This window comes from Enhydra lutris, unplaced genomic scaffold, assembly GCF_002288905.1.
Source record: "Enhydra lutris kenyoni isolate GAN:26980312 unplaced genomic scaffold, ASM228890v2 scaffoldscaffold4, whole genome shotgun sequence".
Lineage (NCBI taxonomy): Eukaryota > Metazoa > Chordata > Mammalia > Carnivora > Mustelidae > Enhydra > Enhydra lutris.
In genome coordinates, this window is record NW_019154088.1 from 22,788,708 (window position 1) to 22,815,284 (window position 26,577).

Consider the following 26,577-nt stretch of genomic DNA (forward strand, 5'->3'; position numbering starts at 1 on the left):
TCTCTTTTCGGGAGCATCAGGCTGGCCTCTAGATGGCGCTAGATTTCCTCTGTGCTGGCTGAGGAAGAAGGCAGGGTCACCGCCCCAGAGACCTGGATAGTCACCCTTTGTTGAGAACCTTGAGGGGACAGATTGTGTTTGTCCAAGAGCCCCAGAGTTTCCTTATGGAGAACAATCCTATCTCGAGCTCTGGAGGTGATTTATTTTGTTTCTCATTATAGAGGAAGAATCAGCAAGACTGGGTTCTTGGTCAGATGGGGTAAAAGACAAGTGAAGAGAGAGATGCCTATGAAACAAAGGACAGGCAGCAAATATAAGCCTTTTCTGAAAAGTGTGAGGGGGAGCAAGGGCAACTGAAGTCAAGACGCTATCATTCAGCTGTCACTATCACCCAGCCTCTCCACTGGCCCTCCAATCCCCTTCCCACCTATTCCACAGTAGCCAACACCTCGACGTAGGGCACTTCCTGCCATCTCCTGTCACTGTGAGGAATGAAAGGACCAGGACAAACCGCTGTAATGCCCACTTCAGGCAGCACTGAACACCTCTTGTGTCCCTTCTCCCACCTCCATGGCACACTTTTGAGAAGCTTTTTCTACCAAGCAATATTCATAAGCTCAGTAACTACTTTTTCATGAAATTACTAGAATTAATATACTTTCTGTAATACCAAAAAAGCAAAGATACCTGAGCAAGGTACAGATACAATGATATTCAATAAGCATTTTGTAGTAGGGCAAACTGGAAGCAATCTAAATATCTCTCCTGAAGGGAATGGTTAAATTATGATGTAGCTATACTCCAGCAATATGAGCTAATATTGCTGTACATATGTTTGCAAATGTTTAGAAAAAGCTCTGGTATTATATTCACCAAATCACTCTGGTTACTGTAGCATAGTGGATTGGGGTAAAGGGCTGTGTGTATGTGTCTAGGGGGTTATGGTAAATCTTTTACTTTTTACTATTATGTATTTGTTTTGAGCTTTTTTATAAAATACATTTTTGTTGTAGTTAAGCCAATAAATATATTTTTTTTATATAGTTGGGCAGCACGGTTGCAAGCAAATTATCAGTCTTATTTGGGTTTTGGGAAACACAAGGAACAGCTAGCTGTCCAGCTCCATGACATCTAGGGAGCGAGGGCTGGGAACCATTGCTTTGGAAGCCATTTTGGTTTCTCATTTTCCAACAGGCTAGTTGGAAATCTAAACATTTCTCAGACCCCAGCTTTCCAGAGATTTGATTGAAGCCATGGGATATTTTTCACAAATTTTGGTTATTTAAGATGAAGGCTTTCCTTGGCGCATGATTTACTCATTTCTAACCCTGTGCCTTCCCCCACTACCTCTTCCCTTCTTTGTCTTTGTCATTTTTTCCAAAATGCCATCCCAAACTTACTTCTAAAGCATGAACTAAAGCTCTCTTCCCTACTAAGACTCCACCTTATAATTCCTGATTCACTTCTCTTGGTTTTCAACCATATTCATTTGCACTTCCTATTACTTTATATTCTTAGACTGTTTTATGTGTCTACTATTAAGTTTTAGACCTTGAGGACAGGATCCATTTCTTTTTTATTATTATCCTTATTATTTCAAATACTAAAACCTACTTTGGTTTAAGATGAGTACCTAATTAAATGAGGAAATGCTGAATGCCATAATAAATATCAGGAAAAACTATTTTGAGATTTTTGTTGTTCATCTCTAGATGCTACTAACTACAAAGGGGAAATGTATTCTATATATAAGAGAGATTGGCAGTTACCACCTTAAACAAGCAATCAAACTCAGCATAATTAATTGTGAGACATTCCAACCTGATATGGATCCAGGGTGATATAATGTGAAGTACATAATATCATCTATTAAGTATTCTTTGCAAAAACGTTTAACCTGAATCAAATAAAGCCTGTAGACCTACTTCCAGTTTACAGGAAATGTAGGCTTGTAGCACTGTCCAATAGAACTTTTTTCTAATAGTTGGTTTATTTTTAGTGTTTATTTATTAAGTTATCTCTAACCCAACATGGAGCTTGAACTCATGACCCCAAGATCAAGAGTCATGTGCTCTACCAACTGAGCCAGATGGAAGCCCCTAGAACTTTTCTTTTTTAAAGTTTTTTTAAAAGATTTTATTTATTTATTTAACAGAGAGACAGCAAGAGAGGGAACACAAGCAGGGGGAGTGGGAAAGGGAGAAGCAGGCTTCCCACAGAGCAGGGAGCACCATATGGGGTTCAATTCCAGGACTTTGGGACCATGACCTGAGCTGAAGGCAGAAGCCCAACAACTGACCAACCCAGGTGCTCTAGAACTTTCTATAATCATGTAAATGTTCTATATTTGCACCACCAATACAGTAACCACCAACCTACTGAATTTTAATTTTCATTTTAATTAACTTAAATTTGAATTTAAATAGCTACATGTGGCTAGTGGCTACTATATTGGACAGAACAGAAGATCAAGTTTACCACCACCAGAAACAATTGGACAATGGAACATTCTACAAAGTAACCAGACTGGATTTTTTAAAAAACCACTTTCAATAAAAAAAAAAAAAAATTACGGGGTGCCTGGGGGGCTCAGTGGGTTGAGCCTCTGCCTTCGGCTGGGGTCATGATCCCAGGACCTGGGATTGAGCCCCACATCGGGCTCTCTGCTCAGCGGGGAGCCTGCTTCCTCCTCTCTCTCTCTCTCTGCCTGCCTCTCTGCCTACTTGTGATCTCTGTCAAATAAATAAATAAAATCTTTTAAAAAAAATTTTAGGTGGGATGCCTGGGTGGCTCAGTCAGTTGAGTGTCCAACTCTTGATTTTAGCTCAGGTCATGATTGAAGGGTTATGGGATCAAACCCCACATCGGCTCTGTGCTCGGCATGCAACCTGCTTGGGATTCTCTCTCTTTGTCTCTCTGCTCCTCTCCCCTCCCAAAAATAAATAAATAAATAAATAAATGGTAGGAGGAATGTTCTATTTTTTTTTTAAGATTTTATTTATTTATTTGACAGACAGAGAGATCACAAGTAGGAAGAGGCAGGAGAGAGAGAGGAGGAAGCAGGCTCCCCGCTGAGCAGAGAGCCCGATGTAGGGCTCGATCCCAGGACCCTGAGATCATGACCCGAGCCGAAGGCAGAGGCTTAACCCACTGAGCCACCCAGGCACCCCAGGAATGTTCTATTTTAAAAGATATTAAAGAAACCTAATATCCAGGGGCACCTGGCCGCCTCAGTTGGTAAAGCATGTGATTCTCAATCTTGGGGTCATGAGTTCAAGCTCCACATTTGGCACAGAGTGTATTAAAAACAAAAGAAAACATGGGTGCCTGGGTGGCTCAGTTGGTTAAGTGTCTGTCAGTTAAGCATCTTGATTTTGGCTTGGTAGTGATCTCAGGGTCCTGGGATCAAGCCCCACGTCAGGCTCCCTGCTCAGAGAGGAGTGTGCTTTGAACCTCTCCTGCTCCCCTGCTTGTGCTCTCTCATTGTCAAATAAATAAAAAATAAATCTTTAAAAACAAACAAACAAAAAAACCACACACAGAAAATACAAATCTAACATCCAAATGTAATACCCAGACCTTCAATGGACCCTAGACCAAGAAAACAAATTAGGAAAATTTTAATATGACCTAGATAATAGATATTATGAAATTATTAATTTTAGGTATAATAATTTTATTAGTTATACAGAGGAATGCCCTTATTTTTAAGAGTTGCCTGCTAAAAAATGAACTGTTGGGATTTCATCAAGATCAAAAGCTTTTGCACAGCAAAGGAAACAGTTAACAAAACCAAAAGACAACTGACAGAATGGGAGAAGATATTCACAAATGACATATCAGATAAAGGGCTAGTATCCAAAATCTATAAAAAACTTATCAAACTCAACACCCAAAGAACAAATAATCCAATCAAGAAATGGGCAGAAGACATGAACAGACATTTCTGCAAAGACATCCAGATGGCCAATAGACACACGAGAAAGTGCTCCACATCACTCGGCATCAGGGAAATACAAATCAAAACCCCAATGAGATACCACCTCACACCAGTCAGAATGGCTAAAATTAACCAGTCAGGAAATGACAGATGGTGGCAAGGATGCAGAGAAAGGGGAACCCTCCTACACTGTTGGTGGGAATGCAAGCTGGTGCAACCACTCTGGAAAACAGTATGGAGGTTCCTCAAAAGTTGAAAACAGAGCTACCCTGTGACCCAGCAATCACACTACTGGGTATTTACCCTAAAGATACAAATGTAGTCATCCAAAGGGGTACGTGCACTCCAATGTTTATAGCAGCAATGTCCACAATAGCCAAACTATGGAAAGAGCCAAGATGTCCATCAAAAGATGAATGGATAAAGAAGAGGAGGTATATATATACAATGGAATACTATGCAGCCATCAAAAGAAATGAAATCTTGCCATTTGCAACGACGTGGATGGAACTAGAGGGTATTATGCTGAGTGAAAAGGTCAATCAGAGAAAGACAATTATCATATGAGCTCTCTAATATGAGGAATTTGAGAGGTAGGGCAGGGGTTGTGGGGGGTAGGGAAGGAAAAAATAAAACAAGATGGGATGGGGAGGGAGACAAACCATTAGAGACTCTAAATCTCAGGAAACAAACTGAGGGTTACTGTGGGGTGGGTGGGAGGGACAGGGTGGTTGGGTTATGGACATTGGGGAGGGTATATGCTATGGTGTGTGCTGTGAAACGTGTAAGCCTGATGATTCACAAACCTGTACCCCTGCAGCAAATAATACATTACATGTTAAAAAAAAAAAAAAAAGAAAAAAAGTTGCCTGCTTAAGTATTTAAGGAATGATATATCACATCTACAAATACTATACACAATAGCTCTGAAAGAAAAAAGTCTGTATAACTATATATCAGTTTGTATGGGAGGAGGGAGAGAGAGAGAAAAAAAAAAAAAGCAGGGGCGCCTGGGTGGCTCAGTGGGTTAAGCCTCTGCCTTCAGCTCGGGTCATGATCTCAGGGTCCTGGGATCGAGCCCCGCACCTGGCTCTCTGCTCATCAGGGAGCCTGCTTCCTCCTCTCTCTCTGCCTGCTTCTCTGCCTACTTGTGATCTCTGTCAAATAAATAAATAAAATCTTAAAAAAAAAAAAGAAAAAAAGGAAAAAAAAGGAAAATTTTTAATAATTGTTGAATCTGGGTTGCTAAAACTATGCTGGTGTTTAGTTGCTAAGACTATCCTGGTGTTTTCTTTTAATTTTTCTGTAAGTTTGAAACTACCCCACTTTTCTGGGGAAAAGAAAAAGTATAAAACTAAGCAATATTGACTATTTCTTTCTCCATTAATCTGTTTGTGATTTGTGAATTTCATATAGGCCAACATTTCCTTGTAGATAAATGGCAGTAAGTACCATTTATAGAAAAAAATCTAAATTATGTTAAAGACCTTAGTTTTTTCTATGAACCAATCCAAGACCATCATTATTTATTGTAGCAGAACACCTCAAGACAGTCTCCCTTGAAAGTAGTTTGAGGGGCACCTGGGTGGCTCAGTTTGAACCCCATACTGGGTGCAGAGATTACTTAAAAATAAAAATAAAAATAAAATAAATAAAAAATAAAAAATAAATAAAAATAAAATAAAATAAAATAAATAAAAATAAAAAGTAGGCTCAGTCGTTAGGCTTCTGCCTTCAGCTCAGGTCATGATCCCGGGGTCCTGGGGACGAAGCCCCATATCAGGCTCTCTGCTCTGTAGGAAACCTGCTTCTCCCTCTCCCACTGCCCCCGCTTATGTTCCCTCTCACTGTCTCTCTACCAGATAAATAAATAAAATCTTTAAAAAAAAAAAAAAGGTAGTTTGAGAAGCTCTTCTAAATAAGGGTGGAGGTCTTCTGCTTCTGTTCTCAGTTTCTGACTTTGATGCCATCAGGGCCCTGCCTTGCTCTAAGTTAAGTGGACTGGGAAACTTGGTTCCTTGGGGTGATCTCTTCCCACTGTCTGCTTTCAGAGAAAAAAGTGACCCTCAAATCACACCAGCAGGAACCAGGAATACAAGTGGCTTGTGTCCTTCCCTGTAACAGGGCTAGATGCCCTGCTGCTTTATGCTAACCGCCCCACTGAGAGCCTTGGTGACAGAATCATCCCCTACCCCTATCCACTGTGGCGTCCAGCCGTCCTCTGGATATTATAGTTCTTCGAAAGCAAGCCCAGATTTTTTTGTTTTAAGCCATTTTTTTTTTAGACTTTTATTTATTTATTTGACAGACAGAGATCACAAATAGAAGGAGAAGCAGGCAGAGAGAGAGAGGAAGGGAAGCAGGCTCCCTGCTGAGCAGAGAGCCCAATGCAGGGCTCGATCCCAGAACCCTGGGATCATGACCCGAGCTGAAGGCAGAGGCTTAACCCACTGAGCCACCCAGGCGCCCCAGCAAGCCCAGATTTAATCCATGTCTGCTCTCCAAGAATGAGGCCTCTAAGACTCTGGGCAGGCAGGCCGGTACTCCCACCTCCCACTCTTAGCGTAAGCATTACACATCTGTTTGTCTGGATCCACTCAGTTCCCCTCCTCACCCACCTAGTCTTTGATGTTCTTTTTTCATCTGTGCCTGAAGAAAGCATCATCACTTTATTCAGGAGATAATCAAATATAACACAGGGCTGACACTGACAAATAGCTGCACACAGAATTATATAAATCTGCTCCATTTCCCAGAAGAGACTCAGTCACTGTAAACAAGGAAGAAAAACCAGGATGGTGCCTAGCCCACTGCAGTGTTTCAAGCAAGTGTCCCCACATTCCCGGAGTGAAAGTGGGCCTGAGGTGGAGGTGGTCCTTTCAGCAGGAGGGGGAGGCCGCACCTGTGTGGAAGTCCGCCTCCGGACCCCTGAGAGGTGGCGGTCAGCGGCAGGCCTTGTTAAACTCCCGGAGGGCCCAGCGCTTGTTCTCAGTTGCCTGCTTGAGGCAAGTGTACTCTTTTACCAGCCTGTCAAACTCCTCCCCAAGGACCTCATAGGTGCTCAGGACCTGTCGGGACTTCTCCATGTCCTGCTCTTGTAGGCGAATGGCCCCTTCCAAACGGTCCCTATATGCCCAGGGAACAGAAGATACAACGTAAGGATCTGGCTCCTCAGCAAGCAGACAAGAATGTGAATACGTTAACATGAACGGGTGTGGAGAGTGTGGGACCAGCCCTGAGCAGCAGGACCAGGCCCTTGGGAGTTCTCACCTAATGAGACGATGAACTTCCACTTTCTCAGCAGTGTAAGTGTCGGACAAGATCTTTAGCTCCTCCATCCTGACAGAGGGAAGAAAGAAATGCTGAGGGTCCCTGACAGCAGCAGAGTTAGCAACAGGACACAGTACCTGCCCGTGGTCAAGACGTGTGCTAAGCAGTGACAGGAAAAGCAAGATCCCTCTGAATTCCTGAGTAACGTATCTCACAAGAAAGCACCTATTTCAGGCTTTAAAATAAGACTCAAGGGACACCTGGGTAGCTCAGTCGGTTGAGCGTCCGACTCTTGATTTTGGCTTAGGGTGGTGAGATCCAGCTCCAAGTTGCACTAAGCGCAGGGTCTGCTTGTCCCTTTCCCTCTGCTCCTTCCTCCCTCTCCCCAGCCACCTGCTGGCATGCTCCCTCTCTAAAATAAATACATAAATAAAATTTAAAAATAAAAGAAGATTCAAGAATGTTGAATGGGGGTGTCTGGGTGGCACAGTCGGTCGAGTATCTGACTCTTGGTTTTGGCTCAGGTTGTGATCTCAGCATTGTGGGATAGAACCCATAGTTGGGCTCTATGTTCGGCACTGAGTCTGCTTGGGACTCTCTCTCCCTCTCCCTCTGCTCCTTCCTACCACACATGCTTGTGTGTTCTCTCAAAATAAATAAATCTTTTTTTTAACTGAGACTCTCTTTCTATTTATTCATTAAAAAAAAAAAGATTGTATTTATTTATTTGACAGAGAGAGAGACAGTGAAAGAAGGAACACAAGCAGGGGGAGTGGGAGAGGGAGAAGCAGGCTTCCCCCTGAGCAGGGAGCCTGATGCAGGGCTCAATCCCAGGATCCTGGGATCATGACCTGAGCCTAAGGCAGACGTTTAACAACTGAGCCACCCAGGTGCCCCTCAAAATAAATAAATCTTTTTAAAAAATATTTTATTCAGGGGTGCCTGGGTGGCTCAGTGGGTTAAAGCCTCTGCCTTCGGCTCAGTTCATGATCCCAGGGTCCTGGGATCGAGCCCCGCATCGGGCTCTCTGCTCAGCGGGGAGTCTGCTTCCTCCTCTCTCTCTCTGCCTGCCTTTCTGCCTACTTGTGATCTCTCTCTGTCAAATAAATAAATAAAATCTTTAAAAATATATATATATTTTATTCATTTATCTCCCAGAGAGAGAGAGAGCACGCAACCAGGGGGAGCCACAGGCGAGGGAGAAGCAGGCTCCGTCCTGAGCAAGGAGCCTGATTTGGGACTTAATCGCAGGGTACTGGAATCATGACCTGAGCTGATGGCGTATGTTCAATTGACTGAGCTACCCAGGAGTCCCAAAATTTAAAAAAAAAAAAAAATGTTGGACACTTCTGGGTAATCCAATGGCTACCACTGCTGTGTGGCATTAACCCAAGACCCATAGGATGTTAGGCATGGCAGAGAAGAAAGAGAGTTGAGGGGGAGAGGGTTGGACGGGTTGGTATGTGAGACAGAGTTCCTGAGACCCACAAGGGTCATATGGCTCACCTCAGCTTAAGGATCATGGCACTGCACTTGATCTCTAGGTACTGGGCATTGATGCGGTCCAGCTCAGACTGAGTCTTCAGCCGGTGCTCCTGAAGGAGCCTTTGCAGCAAGGCAAGGCAGCGCAGAAGCACCTGAGCCCCCAGGAGGCAGGGAGAAGGCAAAACCACAAGTGAGTAGAAAAGAAGGCAAATCAAAACTCCTTGGTTCCCCCAAAAGAGTCTCTAGGGCCAGGATAAAAGACAGAGGGGGCTATCCCAGTCCCCTGACAAACCTGGGAATAGGTGGCACTCTTCTTCTCAAGCAGCACCATCTGCTCCTTCTGCTGGCTCTTGGCATCCTGGCATTGCTGCTTCTCACCCACTAGGACCTCTGCCAGTTTCCACACTTTTGCTGCCTTCAAGGTTTCACCGTCTGAATCTGGGCAAAGAGACAGAGGACTGGGGCACCTGGGTGGCTCAGTCAGTTAAGTGTCTGCCTTTGGCTCAGGTCATGATTTCAGGGTCCTGGGGTTGAGCCCCACATGGGGATCCCTGCTCGGTAGGGCACCTGCTTCTCCCTCTTCATCTGCTGCTTCTCTCCCACCATCACTTGTACTTTCTCTCTTGCTCCCTCACTCACTCTCTCCCTCAAATAAATAAAATTTTTTTGAAGGTTTCTTTTTTTTTTTTTTTAAGATTTTATTTATTTATTTGACAGAGAGCAGAAGTAGGCAGAGAGGCAGGCAGAGAGAGAGGGGGGGAAGCAGGCTCCCCACTGAGCAGAGAGCCCATGTGTGCGGGGCTTGATCCCAGGACCCTGAGATCATGACCTGAGCCGAAGGCAGAGGCTTAACCCACTGAGCCACCCAGGTGCCCCAATAAATAAAAATCTTAAAAAAAAAAAAAAAAAGAGAGAGAGAGAGACAGACAGACAGAAGACTAGACAGGAAAACTCTAATTGCTACTGCCCTTCTGAGGCTATTTTTCAGCACACTATCCCATATCTAGCCCTACAAATTCTCTTTAGGTTTTCTCCTGGTGTCCTGTTAAAATGGCCTAGTTCTCATAAAGTTCTCTTCGCTCTTACCCTTATTTTTTATTTTATTTTTTTAACTTAAATAATCTCTACACCCAACGTGGTGCTCAAAGTCATGACCCCGAGATCAAGAGTCACATGCTTTTCCAACTGAGCCAGCCTCGTGCCCCTCACTCCTACCTTTAAGACCAGATTTGGCCCTTCGTTCTTAAGGCATAGAAATGAAGATAAAGGGAATACCTATTAGCCTGAACGTTCTTCCCTATTCCATTCCAATTCTCTAGAGACGAATGAACTCATCCTTCCCTGCAGTAAGAGGACACTTGGTACCTTGCTGAATAAAAGTTCTCACGCAATTCCTTGCCTGTATTCTACCAGCAAGGAAGCAAACAAATAAGCATCTGAAGTGCTTCCTAGCTTCTGTCCCAAATCTCAAATTCAAAGCATTATTCGCAGAAGAGCAGACCAGAGACCCTGAAGGTCAGCTGTGAACAGAGCAGAGTGCCAGCCCTTACCTGAATTGGGGTCATGGTAGCAGAGTAGGGTGAAACATTTCTTTTTGAGCTGCTCCTCCACTTCCAGTGGGAGCCGAGCTCTCATCCATACAAAATCCTAGAACCACAGAAGCAAAAAGAGAGATGCAAATAGATTGTTAAAACTAAGATCCGCCAGTGAGTACAGGATGGTAACACTCTCAATGATAACCAAGAAAAATGCATCAAGAGACAACAGGGAGATTCATTTTTGTTGGCCTATCAAATTTGCAAAGAATAAAATGATGGTCAAGACCCCATGTTGGGGGCATTGGGTGGCTCAGTGGGTTAAGCCTCTGCCTTTGGCTTAGGTCATGATCTCAGGGTCCTGGGATCGAGCCCCACCATCAGGCTCTCTGCTCAGCAGGGAGTCTGCTTCCCCCCTCTCTGCCTCTCTGCCTACTTGTGATCTCTCTCTCTGCCTGTGTCAAATAAATAAATAAATAAAATCTTTAAAAAAAAAAAAAAAGAGAAGAAAAGGTGGGGAACTGGCAATACATACCAATATGTTTAATGTATATATCCTCTGACCAGTAATCATACATAGGCAAATACACCTATGAACGAGTCTGTTACTATCAGTGTGGTTTCTAAGCACAAAAATGTGGAAACAACTATATCTGTCATTAAGGTTAAGCAAACTATGCTACATCCATACAATGGAATCCTTTTTTTTTTTTAATGTAATCTGTACCCCCTCCCCCAATGTGGGGCACAAGCTCATCACCCTGAGATCAAGAGCTGCAATCTCTACTCACTGAGCCAGCCAGGCGCCCCCATACAATGGAATCCTATCAGTGATTTAAACTGATGATATAGAGGCACCTGGGTGGCTCAGTTGGTTGAGCATCTGACTTTTTTTTTTAAGACTTTATTTATTTATTTGAGAGAGAGAGAGAGCGAGCGAGCATGAGGGGGTGAAGGTCAGAGAGAGAAGCAGACTCCCCATGGAGCTGGGAGCCCGATTTGGGACTCAATCCCAGGACTCCGGGATCATGACCTGAGCCGAAGGCAGTTGCTTAACCAACTGAGCCAGCCAGGTGCCCAAGCATCTGACTTGTGATTTCAGCTCAGGTCATAATCTCAGGGTTGTGAGACTGAGCCCTGAGTCAGCTCCAGGCTCAGAAGGGAGTCGGCTAGGGATTCTCTCTCCCTCTCCCTCTGCCTCTCCCCTCATTTGAACTCTCTCTCTCAAATAAATAAATAGATAAATTTAAAAATAAACTTATGATATAATAAGAACACTGAGCACAGACCATGTGCCTGGCACTGTGTTAAATGTGCGTTAGAAGTTATCATCTTATTTACATTTATTTATTGACTTGAAAAAAGTCCCAAATATATTAAGTGAAAACAGATTACATTCACTATACAAGCATAGAGGCTACAATACCACTTATGCTGAGCTGTATATGATATATTGTATTTATTTCTAAATGTAGAATTTCAGCTTTTACTTTCTTCTGTGTAACATTTTTCTTATTTATTTGAGTTTGGCCCTCACGAATGTGTATCATTTTTACAAAAACAATAAAGTGTAACAAAAAAACGTTTAAATATATGGGAGAAATTAAGCCATTTCACTTTTTTGATCCCAGTATCTGCTCACCCCCCACCTCTGAGGGGGGCATGAGCTCCAGAAGGTCCGCCTTCTCCAGCCCCAGCAGTGGAGGCATTTCCCTCTCCCGGCTGGGACCCAAGAGTCGTGTCAGTTCAGTCACGAGTAGCCGCTGTTCAAGGGTCTCGTGAAACTGAGAGAGAATAAAAAACAAAAGAAGTTACTATACAACTTCTCCCACTCCACCTCCTCCATCCTCATAAACCAGTTCTTCACACATTTTCAAAGTCCTCAAACATGTTATCCCCTTCAGCTGCCAGTGCCTTCTCCTATCAATCTTTCTTTTCAAAACTCTTGACAACACACCCACCTCTTCTGCTATAACTACAAAATAACTACAATAGACACACAGTCTACTTCTTCTTCTTTTAAAAGATTTTGTGTTTTAAGTAATCTCTACACCCAATGTGGGGCTTGAACTCACAACCCTAAGATCAAGAGTCACAAGCTCCACCCACGGAGGAAGCCAGGACCCCCGGGTCCATTTCTTCTTTGATAACTATTACTCGAAGCTCCTATTTCCCCCAGAGCATACAATGAGGTGAAGCCATAGTTGGCTTGGTCATTCCTGCAGCTGGTAAGCACCCCCTACTGCATCTCTCCTGCTTCACCTTTTTGTCGTCCAAAGTTAAATTTGTGTCTTGTGTCTTCACATAGTAGTCCACAAGCAGCTCTTGAATGACTCTCTGTAAAATCTCAGACCTCAGCCATATTGTCTTATGGAGTCGAACTTCCTTCCATGCCTAGGAAACCAAAAAATCCCAGGTAGGAACCTCTTTCTCTCTTGAAAGATTTTTCCTTTCTCCTCTCATCCCTGTCCCAGGGCTCTTACCTGTGCCTGCTCCTTTGCCAGGGTGAGGCTTAAGCCACTCTCATCCATGTGCTGTGACAGACCCAGCAGCAGTTTGCCGAAGTGTGGGTTCCGTAACAGGTCCTCTTCACTCAGGTTACAAGGAGGAAGCTGTTTGCTGCACACTTCATGGGATGTCCCCCACAGGAGCAAAAGAAATTAAAAAAAAAAGCAAAGAAGATATCATTATATTAATTGAGTATCACTCTTGGCTTATACTCACTTCCAAAAACCTCTAGCTTTTTGGTAGGAAGTTTTCGAAATATAACAAAATGTTCAAAAAAAAAAAAAACCTCACAAATAAACTCGAGGCAATATTCAAAGGTAACAAGCACCTATATATACACACAAACACATACACATAAAGATATTAATCAAGAATTAGGGAATGAGTCACTAATGAAACCAAGAGCTTAGAAAATGAAGTATATTTGGAAAGTGATAGACAGAGACAATCAGGAAAAAGGGACCTTTTAGTAGGGGTCACCATAGTACTCCAAATGTCTCACTCACAGAATAACTAGAATTCTTGAGGAAGGGGGAAAAAAACCCCAAAGGTAAAGTTCCAACTATGGATGTGTTCTCTAGTTGCATAAGCAAGACTGCAAGAAGGTATACTCAGGACTAACTGAAAAACTGAACTAAGTTCTTATTGTAAAGAGAGCTAAGTAACTCAAGTGGATTCAGAGCAGCACACACATGAGAAAAAGTGCAAGAAACTGGGATCCTGTAGTTATTCCATCAGCCCAAGGGCCTCTCTTTCCATCTCTTATTCCTACATACTTTCTGCTGTGGTCTTCTGTTTCATTCCTACTTACCAAACAATCAAACTTTCATTCTTTGGACCATGAGAAAGTCCTTTTGGAAAATAAGAACTCTCTCTTTTTTCTCCCCCTCAGGCACTGAAAGATCAACATGGCAATGTTCAAAATATAGAAGATTCAAGTTCTTGAAGGATTCAAGATATAGAAAGGCTTTGAGATAGGGAAAGAATTCAAGATACAGAAGGAGTCAAGATATAGAAAGGGTTTGAGATAGGGGAAGAATTCAAGATACGTAAGGATCTGAGATTTTGGAGTAAAAGATATGAGAAAATTCAAGACCCAGGTAGGAAGGAAGCCTTCACAGAGTTTGCTGGCCACTCTTCTCTTCAGGTTATGCCTGCTGACACAGCACGGAAGCAACTTGAGTTTTTAGTCTACTGCACAGGTGGGTACTTAACAGGAATACTTAACAGGAGCCGGTGTTGTCTGTTTTCTAATAAGAGAGTGTCCAAGAGTCTTCATGTATCCTAGTTTCCCCAGAAACTTCGGATTTTATGTGACAAACCATACTGGTGAACTTTATAAATCCTTTTCATAATAGAAAGCAAGAATTGGCTCCGACCTCCCTGGGTAAGTCATCAAACCTCCTTCAAATGGCCTCCTTACCTTGTTGGAGTATTTCCATCCCTTCTCCGGGTAAGCAGAAATCCCCGGATGCCATCTGATTTTCTCGAAATTCTTAATGTGTGGAACTGAGTGAAAGAGAACAAGGAGTGAATAAGTTGGGTGGCTTCTTCAAGAAAACTACCTTGGGTTCACATTTCTGTTGTCTGCAACCTGGGGAGGAACCACAGGGAAGCCTCTTACAGGGAGAGACTATACCACACACCCTGGGTCCCAAGCTCCTCTACAAGTTTTAAGGGCAGACTTACAAGTGGCAAAACAATTTGCATTCTAAGCACATAAACGTTTCCATTTGTTCCAAGCTGTCGAAAAAGGAGCCTCCTTCAGAAAGAAAATTTTCCAATTCACTAAACAGAAGGATGCTCCCCTCCCCTCAACATTATGTCTAAGTTAAACCTGAGCTGCTGCTTTCCAGTTATGAGTAAACTGGGGAAAGGCGGGGGTGGGCGGGGGGGTCCAATGTCCGCTTTATTCTCCCCAGTCAAATAACTCCACTATCAAATTCCACAAAATAGTTTCTTGAGCTTCTTTAATTTGTCCTTTCATCTAAAATCTGTTGGTAGTTTTTGATCATTAACTCTAGAATCATCCTTCAGGAGTGACAAATCATTCCGCACTTGAACAACAACTGCTTTTCACATAACAGCATTAGTAAGGAGCACCTTAAGGAAAGAGCATGACAAGAAGACTGACAGGAAGGTCAGTACCAAAAGAGCAAGGCAAAAGTGTGGTTAATGCAGCTGAGGCTGGGATGGGAGCTGTCAGGTGTTTTGCCAGAACACGGAGTACACTGAAAAGTATGACATCAACACAAAGGGGAAGCAAAGGTGGGCACTTTGTGGACTCTGGAGACTAAATTTTTCCCTTGAGGTGATTTTCCTCTTTTTTTTTTTTTGCTCCACCCACTCCTCTCTGTAAGATATCAACTCCAAAGGGCAGCTGAGTCTCCCAAAGCACAAGACATCGAAGGTTATTATGATTTAACACTTTAAGTTCACAGAACATTTGGTTTACTCCCTCGTTTTATGAGTAGCATCAAAGTAAGTACTCATTTATTTTGCAACTTCGTCCAGAGTGGAACACAGATGAGGAGTCGGAATGCTAAGACTTAATTTGCAGCTCTGTAGTTCCTTCTGTGTGGATTTAAGGGAAACGTTGTTTTTTGTTTTTTATGCCAAACTTTTTTCCACCTGCAGAATGGAGATAATGAATCCTGCCGTGGCTGAGACACCAAGAATTAACAACACAATCGACCTGTCAACAAAAGCCACTAGTTAGTTAAGCCCAGTGTTTTAACAATTCTGTTTATCGTTGACCTAAGTTCTACAGGCAAATTTCACACACGGAAATGAGGACCAACACAAATTTTAAAAGTCAGCTGTTCTTGGGGCTGCCTGGGTGGCTCAGTGGGCTAAGCCTCTGCCTTCAGCTCAGGTAATGATCTTAGGGTCCTGGGATCGAGTCCTGCATCGGGCTCTCTGCTGGGCAGGGAGCCTGCTTCCTCCTCCCCCCGCCCCCGCTTGCCTCTCTGCCTACTTGTGATCTCTCTCTGTCAAATAAATAAAATCTTTAAAAAAAAAAAAAAGTCAGCTGTTCTTCCCTCCCTAGGGGAACTGCCCACTTGGGTTTTCTTGGGGTGCCTTTCTTTACCCTTTTAAAATGTGACAGGGAGTGAACGAAGGCGGCGATCAGGCTCGATTCTCCACCCTCTGCACTCAGACGTGTTAAAACGCTGCTACAGGGACCCAAGCATTTAAATGTTCTGACTCAGGCGTCTTTTAAATTCTTAGAGCTGTCTTTACACGCTGCACTGAACGTTAAATTGATTTTACAGGTATTTTCACAAGATGTGACCCTTACAGGGCCCGAGATGAATCAAAATGCAGAGCGGGCTCTCCGGCGCCTACTTCCCTTCCGTCTGGGCAGCCAAGGATTCCCAAGGGCGAGGGCGGCCGCGGCGGCCAGGGGCCGGCACTAACCCTCCCAGCACTCCGCCTCCCCTCAGCGCGGCCCGCCGACTCTCCGAGGCAAACCTGCACACGCGAGGGCAGCTGAAGCTCCCGCGGCCGTGCGGAGCCAGCTGGGGCGAGCTGGCCCGAAGCGTCGACACCGAAACCACGCCCGCACCCGGGCTCCGGAACCTCTCACTCGGGTCGGCCGCTGAGGCTGGGGGAAGATAGGCCCGGGAGGACCGCGCGGGAAGGTCGGGGAAGGTACGGGAAAGGCCCGAAGTGCGCGCGAGTGCACCAGAGAGGGGAAGAGGGGCGGGGCCACGCTCGAGGCGGGAACGGCGGATCCGCCCCCCGCCGAGCGCGAGCCCTGGGTCCTCAACCGCCTGGGAACCCGGCTTTTAGAGTGTGAGCTGGGAGGGGCTCCTGGCCCCTTTTTCTGAATACCTCCCCCTTGCTGAAGGCAAATGTTGAGAAAAATGGTAATGATTGCTAACATTTATTGAGGGCCTACAGTGAGTCAGGAACTGTGTCAAGCAAGGGTTTACTTGCCATTCCTCGCTTACATCTCTTGTAAGTTCCTACAGCGTCCTATGAGGAAGTCACAATCATACCCATTTTACAGAGGGGAAAACTAAGGCGCTAGGAAATTAAGTAACTTGTTTGAGGTCGCAGCTCACAGCGTCTAAACTTGACCCGGTGGCCCTCTGAACCTTCCCAGACCTATTGCCCACACAGAGCCTGCCAGTCTCTTAGCTCTGGCACAGCCCCCTAGGTCAGCTTTTTCTCTAATTTCCTGCCCCAGGCTCCTCTAACCTCTCCGTTATCTCTCATCCTTCAGCTCGCTAGCTCTGTCACTTGTGCTCTCTCTCGCTCTTCCTCCCTCCCTCCTACCTTCCCTGCCTCCTTTTTAAACTATAGGAGCATTTATTGTTTGCTTAAGAATAAATCTGGAGCTGAAGGTCCCAGAGCTTTTTTTTTTTTTTTTTTAAAGAATTTATTTATTTAGTTGACAGATCACAAGTAGTCAGAGAGGCAGGCAGAGAGAGAGAGGAGGAAGCAGGCTCTCCGCAGAGCAGAGCCCGATGTGGGACTCAATCCCAGGACCCTGAGATCATGACCTGAGTCAAAGGCAGAGGCTTAACCCACTGAGCCACCCAGGCGCCCTGGTCCCAGAGCTTTTTAGCAGCTCTGTGGGCAGTGTTCTTTGTAGTTTTCTTTGCATTTCCCTCATGGTCACAGGGTAGTTGCAGAAATCCAAGAAGCACATCCAACTCAACAGCATCCCAAGCAAGAAGGAAGGAGAGGAGCCTTCAGTCAGAGAAGAAAACCTTTCCCAAAGTACCCAGCAGACTTTCCCCTATGTCTCATTGGCCAGACTGGGTCACTGGCCATCTCTAGACCAATGAGCTAGATGTCTTCCATTTGTCCCTCAGATGCACATTCTGCTTTTTGACACCCTATATAGACCAGTAAGTATTTCAGGGTTCCATACTCTCTGACTGCTTTCACCCGAGAGGGATCCCAGCAGGAGGTCGCATGGCAGGAGCGGGACAATTACCTCTGACACCACTCCCACCTTCTTTTCAAAGTGGACTGGAATGTAGTCATTAAGGGAATTATTTCAAAAATAGTATTTGATACTAAGTAAATTACACTAAGTTTCTTAAATCTCTTGCATCAGAGAAGCTGATAGTCTGGGGTGGTGGGGAAGGAGCCTCGGTTAGGCATGTAGAGTGGTAGAGAGTTTCATCGTTTCCTTTAGTGCCAACTAGAGAGTTCTACTAGCAATACTTAGAGGAATAGTGTGATCCAGAGCAGAAATTTTATATCTCTGGTCATCTTGTCAGCTGCCACCTTTCATGCTTAATATTAAAGTGCTGTCATTTTCTACGGCTTTTAAAAATCATTTATGCTTCCTCAGCTCTGTGGTGCGGCATCATTAAATATCAGGCATAATGTTCCTAACAAACGATACTTGGAACAAAATAGCAAGCATGCTTTGGTGACTCAGAGATGATCAGAAATCGACTGAAATTTCATGTCTCATATTTGTCCGGTTTTATAATAGGGTACTACAAGCTTTGGCTAAGCAGCTCTAAAGGACTTGGGGAATGGGAGAAGTGTGCAGAGGCCTGTCTTCAAGTAGGGTAGAAGGGAGGGGAGGGAGAGAGCCATGGGAAGCCTTGAATCAGATCAAACCGTCCTATGCAATTATCTATTCCATCTCTCCCTCCCTCCCTCTCTCTCTCTCTCCCTCTCCCTCTCTCAATAACCTTGGGCTTCAGGTTCCTTATTTGTCAGAAGGAGGAAATAACATATTTCTAGCTCCTCCAATCTCGGAGTGTTGATGTAATGATCAAATGAGATAATGGCTGAGAAAGTGCTGTGGGAAGACTATCGGAGTGAGGTATTTTAAAATTGACACTTACTGAGCACGTATTAAACGCCTTGGGGAGACACAGAGATAAATATGACCCAGTCCCTGCCCTGAGGAAGTTCATAATCTAGTTGAGAAGATTAAGACATGCACATGAAAAGGAAATAATACAACACAGCAAAAAGGTGTCAAAAAAGCAGTTTAGATTATAAATACTTGAGAAACTTGGGACACCTGCCTGCGTGGCTCGGTCAGTTAAGCATCTGCCTTTGGCCCAGGTCCTAACATCCTGGAATGGAGCCCCACATTGGGCTCTTTGCTCAGCGGGGAGCCTGCTTCTCCCTCTGCCTGCCGCTCCCCCTGCTTGTGCCATCTCTCTCTCTCTTTGACAAATAAATAAAATCTTCAAAAAAATAAGTACTTGAGAAACTTAAGAGAAGTTATAAAATCCTTTTTGCAGGAATGGATAGGAAAGACTATGAGATCAATCTTAACTGGGCATAAAAGAGAGAAAATTTGGATCATTTAGGGTGGAGGAAACACCTCAGCAAGCAGAAGCAGAGACAGGAAGTCCAAGTTGCCTTCTGGGTTCAAAAGGAGATGGGACTGGCTGAAGGGAAGGGGGCTTTATAGGCCAGTTCTGCGTAAGACTAGAACACTGAGCCTATAGACCATGTTGGCAATAAAAACTGCAGCAAAGTACTGAAAAAAGATCTTACAATCACACACCATCTGGTGTCCTTGAGCAAGTAAGATTTGCAAGAGAAGCCCTAGAATTAATTCTCTTTTTCTCTCCCTCTTCCGTCTTCTCTCCTTTATTTCCCTCCCAGATTAAAAAACAAACAAACAAACAAAAAAACATGCACACAGGTGTACATGGCTGGCTCAGTGGGAAGAGCATGGGACTGTTGATCTCAGGGTTGTGAGTTTGAGTCCCACATCGGGTGTAGAGATTACTAAAAAAAAATAAATAAAAACGAAGAACAACAAAACACACACACACAGACACACAGACACACACACACAGAGTTTAATTAGGTATTTTGACACACAATATTTAATATGTACAATTCATTAAGTTTTAACCTTAACCTTACATACTTACTATCACCACAATCAAGACAGTGAACAGAGGCATCACCCCTAAATGCTTACTTGTGTGCTTTTGTAATTCTCTCGGGCCCCTCCCAACCACTGATCTGCTCTCACTATAGATTAGCCCACACTCACTAGAATTTTATATAAACGGAATCAAATAAAGATGTACTCTTTTTTTGTCTGGCTTCTTTCACTTAGCATAATTTTGCAATTCATACATGTTGTTGCTAGTATCAATAATCCATTTTTTTAGTTCATATCTTTTTATTGCTGAGACGTAGTAGAGAATCCTCTTAAAAACCTTCACTTGTTTGGGTTTGTAGTTAAGGAGGTGTTTCCTCCATGACCCTAAGTTACCTATCTCGGTGCTTGGCATCCGGAGGCACTTACTTGTCGCAGGAGTGAATTTTGGCCACCCCCACAATGCTAATTCCTTATATAGTTTTGTTTGTTCAGTGGAATGCTTGACCTTTATAGGCCTGTCTCTTCATCAGTGTTGTTCATCTCACATTCTGCTATGCCATATGCAAAATACAATCGCTCACGTCTTAAGTGTTCTTTAATGATAAAGCCAAGAACATGCTCAGAAGTATTCCTGAGCTAGATTCCTGCAGGGAATTGGGGGCGGGGGGAGGGCGTAGAAAGATAAATTAGGCAAACTCCTGCCCACAATTTAGCTCTACTTTCTGGAAGACATTGCTCTCGATCAAGTATCCAAAAAATATGAACGCGTATGTTTTTGACTTGATGATAAATGTAAATGGAAGCCTGAGAAAAAGTTTACTTAACCTTTCAGACTTGGACATTCCTTTGCTGCATTGTTTAGAATTACAGAGAAGAACGGAGATTTGCTGAGAACACCTGCAAGGACTCTGCCTCCCACACTCTAGCTGGGAAACAAAATGGTGCCACAAAGATAGAAATTTCAGGTGAGTATTTAGTACATATCCTATTTGTCAAACTAATGGAAACTTTCAGGTAGAATATGGTCTCACATGGAAAATTTAGGCTTAAATAACCAGTTTCAAAGCCAGGATGTTAAAATAGCTGTTGGACTGTGGAACCACACTTAACTGAGCAATTGTTCAGAAAATTTTAAAAAAAGAAAAGAAAAGAAAAAGAGCCATACCACTTTGAAAGTATCCGAAGACAAGTAGCAAGAATGTTTTTGTATTATGGACCCGGAAACCAGTTTCAGGAATAAAATTTACAGGCAGTCAAGAGGTTTTAGAATTATTTTCAAGGGTGTTCACTGGAAAATGAAGGTATTCAGAGACACAACTATTGATGATTAAGCTAGGAAATTCCATGCCCATTGTAAGTACATGATTTAAAGAGGAAACAAGTGGATAAAGAAAATATGTAATCAACCTATGACATCAAAAGAAAATTTTAGAACAAATGTTCATAATTTGCCATTTTTCAATTGCTTAACCATTCCAAGGGGATTTCAAACCCAGCCCCCTCGTAGCTTCAAGGGTTGCCTGTCTCTTCATGGAAATTTTGTTATACAAACTGAAATGAGCCTGGTTTTACTTTGAGACATGACACCATTGTGAACTAGTATATAAATAAGGCCTGATAGGACATTTTGGATCTCAAAGAGAAGCTAAGAAATTTGGCTCAAAAAATGGGACAGATTGAAACAATTTTTACCAAAGGAATATGAGACAGTAAAGGAAATTGATTCAGAAGAAGACTAGTATCATTTTTGAAAAGCTAGACATGAGGCACAACGTGTGCAGTTCTTGTTATAAGGATTGAGTGTGCTGCTGTAATGAGAAAACATGGGCCAGGCTGATAAAAGTATTTCCCTGGATTTTAAACTGATGATAACACTGTCTCATACTGAGCTGCATATGAAAGAGATTTTCTCCTTTAAAAACTGTAACAGAACCAGGGCGAGAAACAGACCAACCAAAGGGCATTTGGAGTTTTTATGCTTGGGAAGAACATACATTGTGAATTTTGAAATGCCTCCTGAGATTAAGGTGTTATGGCAAAAAAAAAAAAAAAAAAAAAAAAAAGGCAAAAGCTTGAGGAAGTTAGCAATTAAGTACACTTTCTAAATTCCATTTAGCAGGGACGCCTGGGTGGCTCAGTTGGTTAAGCAGCTGCCTTCGGCTCAGGTCATGATCCCAGCGTCCTGGGATCGAGTCTCACATCGGGCTCCTTGCTCGTCAGGGAGCCTGCTTCTCCCTCTGCCTCTGCCTGCCATTCTGTCTGCCTGTGCTTGCTCTCTCTCCCTCTCTCTCTCTGACAAATAAATAAGTAAAATCTTAAAAAAAAAAAAAATCCCATTTAGCAAAGAGAAATTTTGCTAAACTAATTTACAGTTTGCAACCATGGTAGCTAAGTAGATTAAGTATTACAGCTGGATTTCCCATGACTGGGTTGCCTTATAAAAAAAACCCCAAGCATAGGGGGCTTGGGTGGCTCAGTCGATTAAGCATCTGACTCTTGATTTCAACACAGGTCATGATCTCAGGGTCACGAGATTGAGCCCTGTATGGGGCTCCACACTCAGTGGGGAGTCTGCTTGAGATTCTCCCTCTCCCTGTGCCCCTCCCTCGAGTTGTGCGCTCGCGCACACACTCTCTCTTTCTCTCTCTCTCAAAAAATTAAATCTTAAAACAACAGCGACGAAAAACCCAGCCATAGGTCATTCTGGAATGGATGCTTTTCTTGGGCAGCATTTCAAAACTAATTTATTGATAACCTTCAAATGATTATTAATGGGAGGCTCTGTGGATGGAGAGCCTATCAGGATCATGGAAATCATCAAAAGTCTACAGCAGCCAGGCAGGTAAGCAGGCTGGGAAGCACACACAGCGGTAGGGACTGTGACAAATGGTAGGAGACAATACACCAATAAAGGAGCAGCCATCACTTGGTTCCAAATAGTTGCTGCCTTTGGACACTGGACTGGGGGCGGGGGAGGGGGGTGATAAATCTTTTGATTATTCAAAAAACCTTAGAAACCTCATTCTTCATATACAATATCCAGATTTTTTATGTGAAATCTCCTGAATTGTAAATGTTGGCAACCAGTTATTTTATTTGCAACAGCTTATTATTACTACAGAGTCAGGACACGTGCACTGTATAAAAATAGAAAATGTAGGCCAACAACAATAAAACAGACTCTCTCACTCAGAGATCACCACTGTTAACACCTTAATGCATATCCTTTCAGTTCTTTTTTTTTTCCCCCATACATATATAGACATTTTGAAAACAAAATACGAGTCCCCTGTACTGGTTTCGGAACTGGCATTTTGTTAATGATTTTGACCTTTCCATCTCAGTAAATTCTCACTTCATCTAATCCCCTGTCCATATAAAAAAATTTCCAGTTGACTCCAAATATTTTTTTTCCTTTTTCAGATTTTATTTATTTATTTGACATAGAGAGAGAGAGTACAAGCAGGGGGAGCAGAAGGCAGAGGGAAAGGGAGAAGCAGGCTCCCTGCTGAGCAGGGAGCCCAAAACGGGGCTCAATCCCAGGACCCAGAGATCATTACCTGAGCCGAAGGCAGATGCTTAACTGAGCCACCCAAGTGCCCCTCCAAATATCTTTTTTATTTTATTTATTTATTTGACAGAGAGAGACACAGCAAGAGAAGGAACACAAGCAGGGGGAGTGGGAGAGGAAGAAACAGGCTTCCCAAGGAGCAGGAAGCCCGGTGCGGTGCTCGATCCCAGGACCCCAGGATCAAGACCTGAGCCGAAGGCAGAGCTTAACGGACTGAGTCACTCAGAGGGAATCCAGGACAACGGACTGTATCGTCATTAGATAGCTTAAGTCTCTCCAATCTAGCAGTTTTGCATTTTTTGAAAATCATACAGACTTGGGGGGCGCCTGGGTGGCTCAGCAGGTTAAGCCTCTGCCTTCAGCTCAGGTCATGATCTCAGGGTCCTGGGATTGAGCCCTGCATTGGGCTCTCTGCTCAGCAGGGAGCCTGCTTCCCCCACCATTCCCTGCCTGCCTCTCTGCCTACTTGTGATCTCTCTTGCTGTCAAATAAATAAACAAAATCTTTTAAAAAGAAAAAAAATCATACGGATTTGAAAACAAGCTGAGGGTTGCTGGAGGGGAGGTGGGTAGGGGTATGCGGTAACGGGGTGATGGGCATTAAGAGGGCACGCAACGTGATGAGCACTGGGTGTTCTATGCAACTGATGAATTACTGAACTTACCTCTGAAAATAATGATGTACTATATGTTGGCTAATTGAATTTATTAATTTTTTAAAAAGACTTTATCCGCCTATTGGACAGAAAGAGACAGCGAGAGAGGGAACACAAGCAGGGGGAGTGGATCCCGATGTGGGGCTAGATCCCAGGACACTGGGATCATGACCCGAGCCCTGTGCTGAAGGCACACGCTTATTGAATTTAAATTAAAAAAAAAGAAAAAAATCATACTGACTTGCTGAAGAGAGTTAGCCAGTGGCCCTGCAGAATGCCTCCCTTTCTAGGTACATCTAGCTGCTTCCTCTTGGCATCCTTTACTTTGTTCCCAGCACGGCCTGTAAACTCTAAACTCTAACACCTCTCTGCGGGGAGGGGAGCAGCTAGACTATATAACACTGTGGGGTTATATGTTTGCCTCACACCAGAACTGGTGGGCTGGTTAATGACACCAAGACCTGTTCCAGGAAATGAGTGATGCCAAGACCATGCGCTGAGAGGTTACTCGGCAATGTCCAGCTGTCCACCAACCGTTTCACTTGTCATAACTCCAATTAGTAATCTCTGCCAGGATCAGTCATGTATTCAAGTTCACAAAATGCTGTTCTCCCAATTGTGTCATTCTTCCTACATTTGTTAGTTGGCGTTTTCCCCCTCCTCAATGAGGTTTCAAATTGATATTATCAAAAATAACTCCCAGTAGGCCAAAGAATGCATTTGGGGCAGCCACCTTCTGATCTACATTGTAAGCCCAACAAAGTCTCCCCCTGTCATTGGTCCCCTGAAGCATTAGGTCTTTCGTTTGTAACAATCAATTACTTTGCACTTGGTGACATGTTGCTTGTAATCTTCTCAAGGTATTTTATGTGTGTACTTGTCTCCCTGGCTAGACCGTGACCTCCTCAAGGGCAGGGACTCTCCTGCAGAGTCTTTCCTTTGCTTTTTTTTTTTTTTTTAATTTAAAGATTTTATTTATTTGACAGAGAGAGAGATCACAAGTAGGCAGAGAGGCAGGCGGGGGCAGGCGGGGGGAAGCAGGCTCCCCGCTAAGCAAAGAGCCCGATGTGGGGCTCAATCCCAGGACCCCAAGATCATGACCCAATCCGAAGGCAGAGGATCAATCCACTGAGTCACCCAGGCGCCCCTGTTTTTGTTTTAAGATTTTATTGACTTATTTGACACAGAGATAGAGCGCGCACAAGCAGGGGGAGTGGCAGGCAGAGAGAGAGGGAGAAGCAGTGGGACTTGATCCCAGGACGCTGGGATCATGACCTGAGCCTAAGGCAGATGCTTAACCAACTGAGCCACCCAGGCGCCCCATCCTTTGCTTCTCCTAGTGTGCTTTTAAAGCTGTTTTAGACTATTACTAATTCAAGTTAGCGGGCCAGGGGTGGGGGAAACACTATAAAGAACCAAAAGTTTTCATTATTGTCTCTTGGATTCCCTGGCTTTCCCACTAAAACTTTCCCTAATTATTTATCATAATGAAGGGCTGATCTAATTTACAGTTTGCTTGTGCTGTGGGAGTCCCTGTGATGAGGATGAGAGCTGGGGTGGGAGGGAAGAAGGGAAATAAACTGTTAGTCTTCAAAAGCGGGTAAGTCATTTTCCAGCTGCATGACCTTGGGTAAATGCCATTATCACTGTTACTATTTCTTCATTTGGTAAAATGAGGTCACTGGGTTCTCTCTAAAGTCACACCCTGCTCGGCTCTAAGTCTGTAGCATTTGACCTGAATCTGTACCTTTCAGATGTTCTAAGCCACGTCTCCCTGCTTGGATCGCTCCCTGGCTTCCTTGACATGGGGCAGTGCCGTCCTTTCGAAGCCTAGGTGGACAGAATCTGCCTTGGACGACTCTCCAAAAACCAGCTAGACTGCTGTAATCTATCCGTCCCAGTGACAGTTTGCTCTTGTTTTCAAGGTCCAACCTCAGTCCTTTACAACCAGGGCCAAGTGTGGATATCCCGACAGCTCGACACCAATGACTGGCATGGCAGAGGCAGTGGACAGGGGTTGGCATGGCAGAGGCAGCGGACAGGGGTTGTCCTTGTGGAGTCCCCTAACATTAGGGCTCCAAATGACCCCAGGCCCCACTCTGGGGTCTGGATCCTTCTAAACAACAAAATGTTCTTGCTCACTGGGTTTCCCAATCCTTTTGTCTCGGTTCTACCATTCTGCTTTCCATCTTGTTAGCCCTCCTTTATAGGTAGTCTCAAGGACCTCCTCCAGCTGGCTTTACGTGCCTGAAAATAGCTTTCTCTACTTTCTTGACTGAGGACAGTCTCCAGCTTGATTACAAATGGAATCTTATCGTTTCCCTGGCCTAGAGAGCACCAAGTGGTGAAGGGGGAAACAGGTCTCTAAAGAGTGAGGCAAAAAGAGAGAACCACCACCAGCCTTATTCCTCACAAACCACATTCAGGCCTGTGCTGAACAGGCTGAGCAGAGGACATGGCTGACGTCGGCTGTGAAAGCCTGCCCTCCCCCCACCCCGTACTGCAACTCTCATCTAGAAACACGAAATGGATCTGTAATTCTTCCATTTCCCCCTTTCCCCATCTCAGGCCTAGTGGCTGTTGATGAAAATCAGGTGCTTAGTTGGCCAAACAAGGTCTACTTATTACTGTACCCTTTGCAGCACCCCAGGAATCTATCAGCTATAGATATGAAACAGCACGACTAAGGACGAGCAGTGTCCCAGTGAACAGCAAGAAGGCAAACTCTTGCGATGCAGGGTACACTTGGGAGCCTGCCAGTGATGATGAGGGGTGGCTGGG

At 44.0% G+C, this 26,577-nt stretch overlaps 1 protein-coding gene across 2 annotated transcripts; it reads right to left on the bottom strand.

Annotated features, from left to right (window-relative positions):
• Positions 1–6,403: 6,403 nt before the first annotated feature.
• On the bottom strand, positions 6,404–16,290 carry LOC111139140 (HAUS augmin like complex subunit 4). Of its 2 annotated transcripts, none has more exons than XM_022491295.1 (10): positions 16,213–16,290; positions 14,162–14,247; positions 12,714–12,856; positions 12,493–12,624; positions 11,880–12,014; positions 10,246–10,342; positions 8,988–9,133; positions 8,717–8,847; positions 7,211–7,279; positions 6,404–7,066 (listed from the first exon to the last, which is right to left on the bottom strand). In XM_022491295.1, the coding sequence occupies exons 2-10, from the start codon at positions 14,214–14,216 to the stop codon at positions 6,883–6,885; spliced, it is 1,092 nt and encodes a 363-aa protein (XP_022347003.1). In that variant the 5' UTR covers positions 14,217–14,247; positions 16,213–16,290; the 3' UTR covers positions 6,404–6,882. The 2 variants fall into 2 exon arrangements, with proteins under 2 accessions (XP_022347003.1, XP_022347012.1); XM_022491304.1 differs by lacking the exon at positions 16,213–16,290 and adding an exon at positions 15,370–15,428.
• Between the last annotated feature and the right edge of the window lie 10,287 nt (positions 16,291–26,577).

What these genes read in the sequence shown, in the direction of transcription:
- LOC111139140 (XM_022491295.1), bottom strand. Translation starts at nt 14,216, where the DNA reads ATGGCATCCGGGGATTTCTGCTTACCCGGAGAAGGGATGGAAATACTC. An exon ending in TGGCAAAGGAGCAGGCACAG is followed by an intron (nt 12,625 to 12,713) that starts GTAAGAGCCCTG and finishes TTGGTTTCCTAG; the next exon opens with GCATGGAAGGAAGTTCGACT. An exon ending in AGCTCATGCCCCCCTCAGAG is followed by an intron (nt 10,343 to 11,879) that starts GTGGGGGGTGAG and finishes CTGTGGTTCTAG; the next exon opens with GATTTTGTATGGATGAGAGC.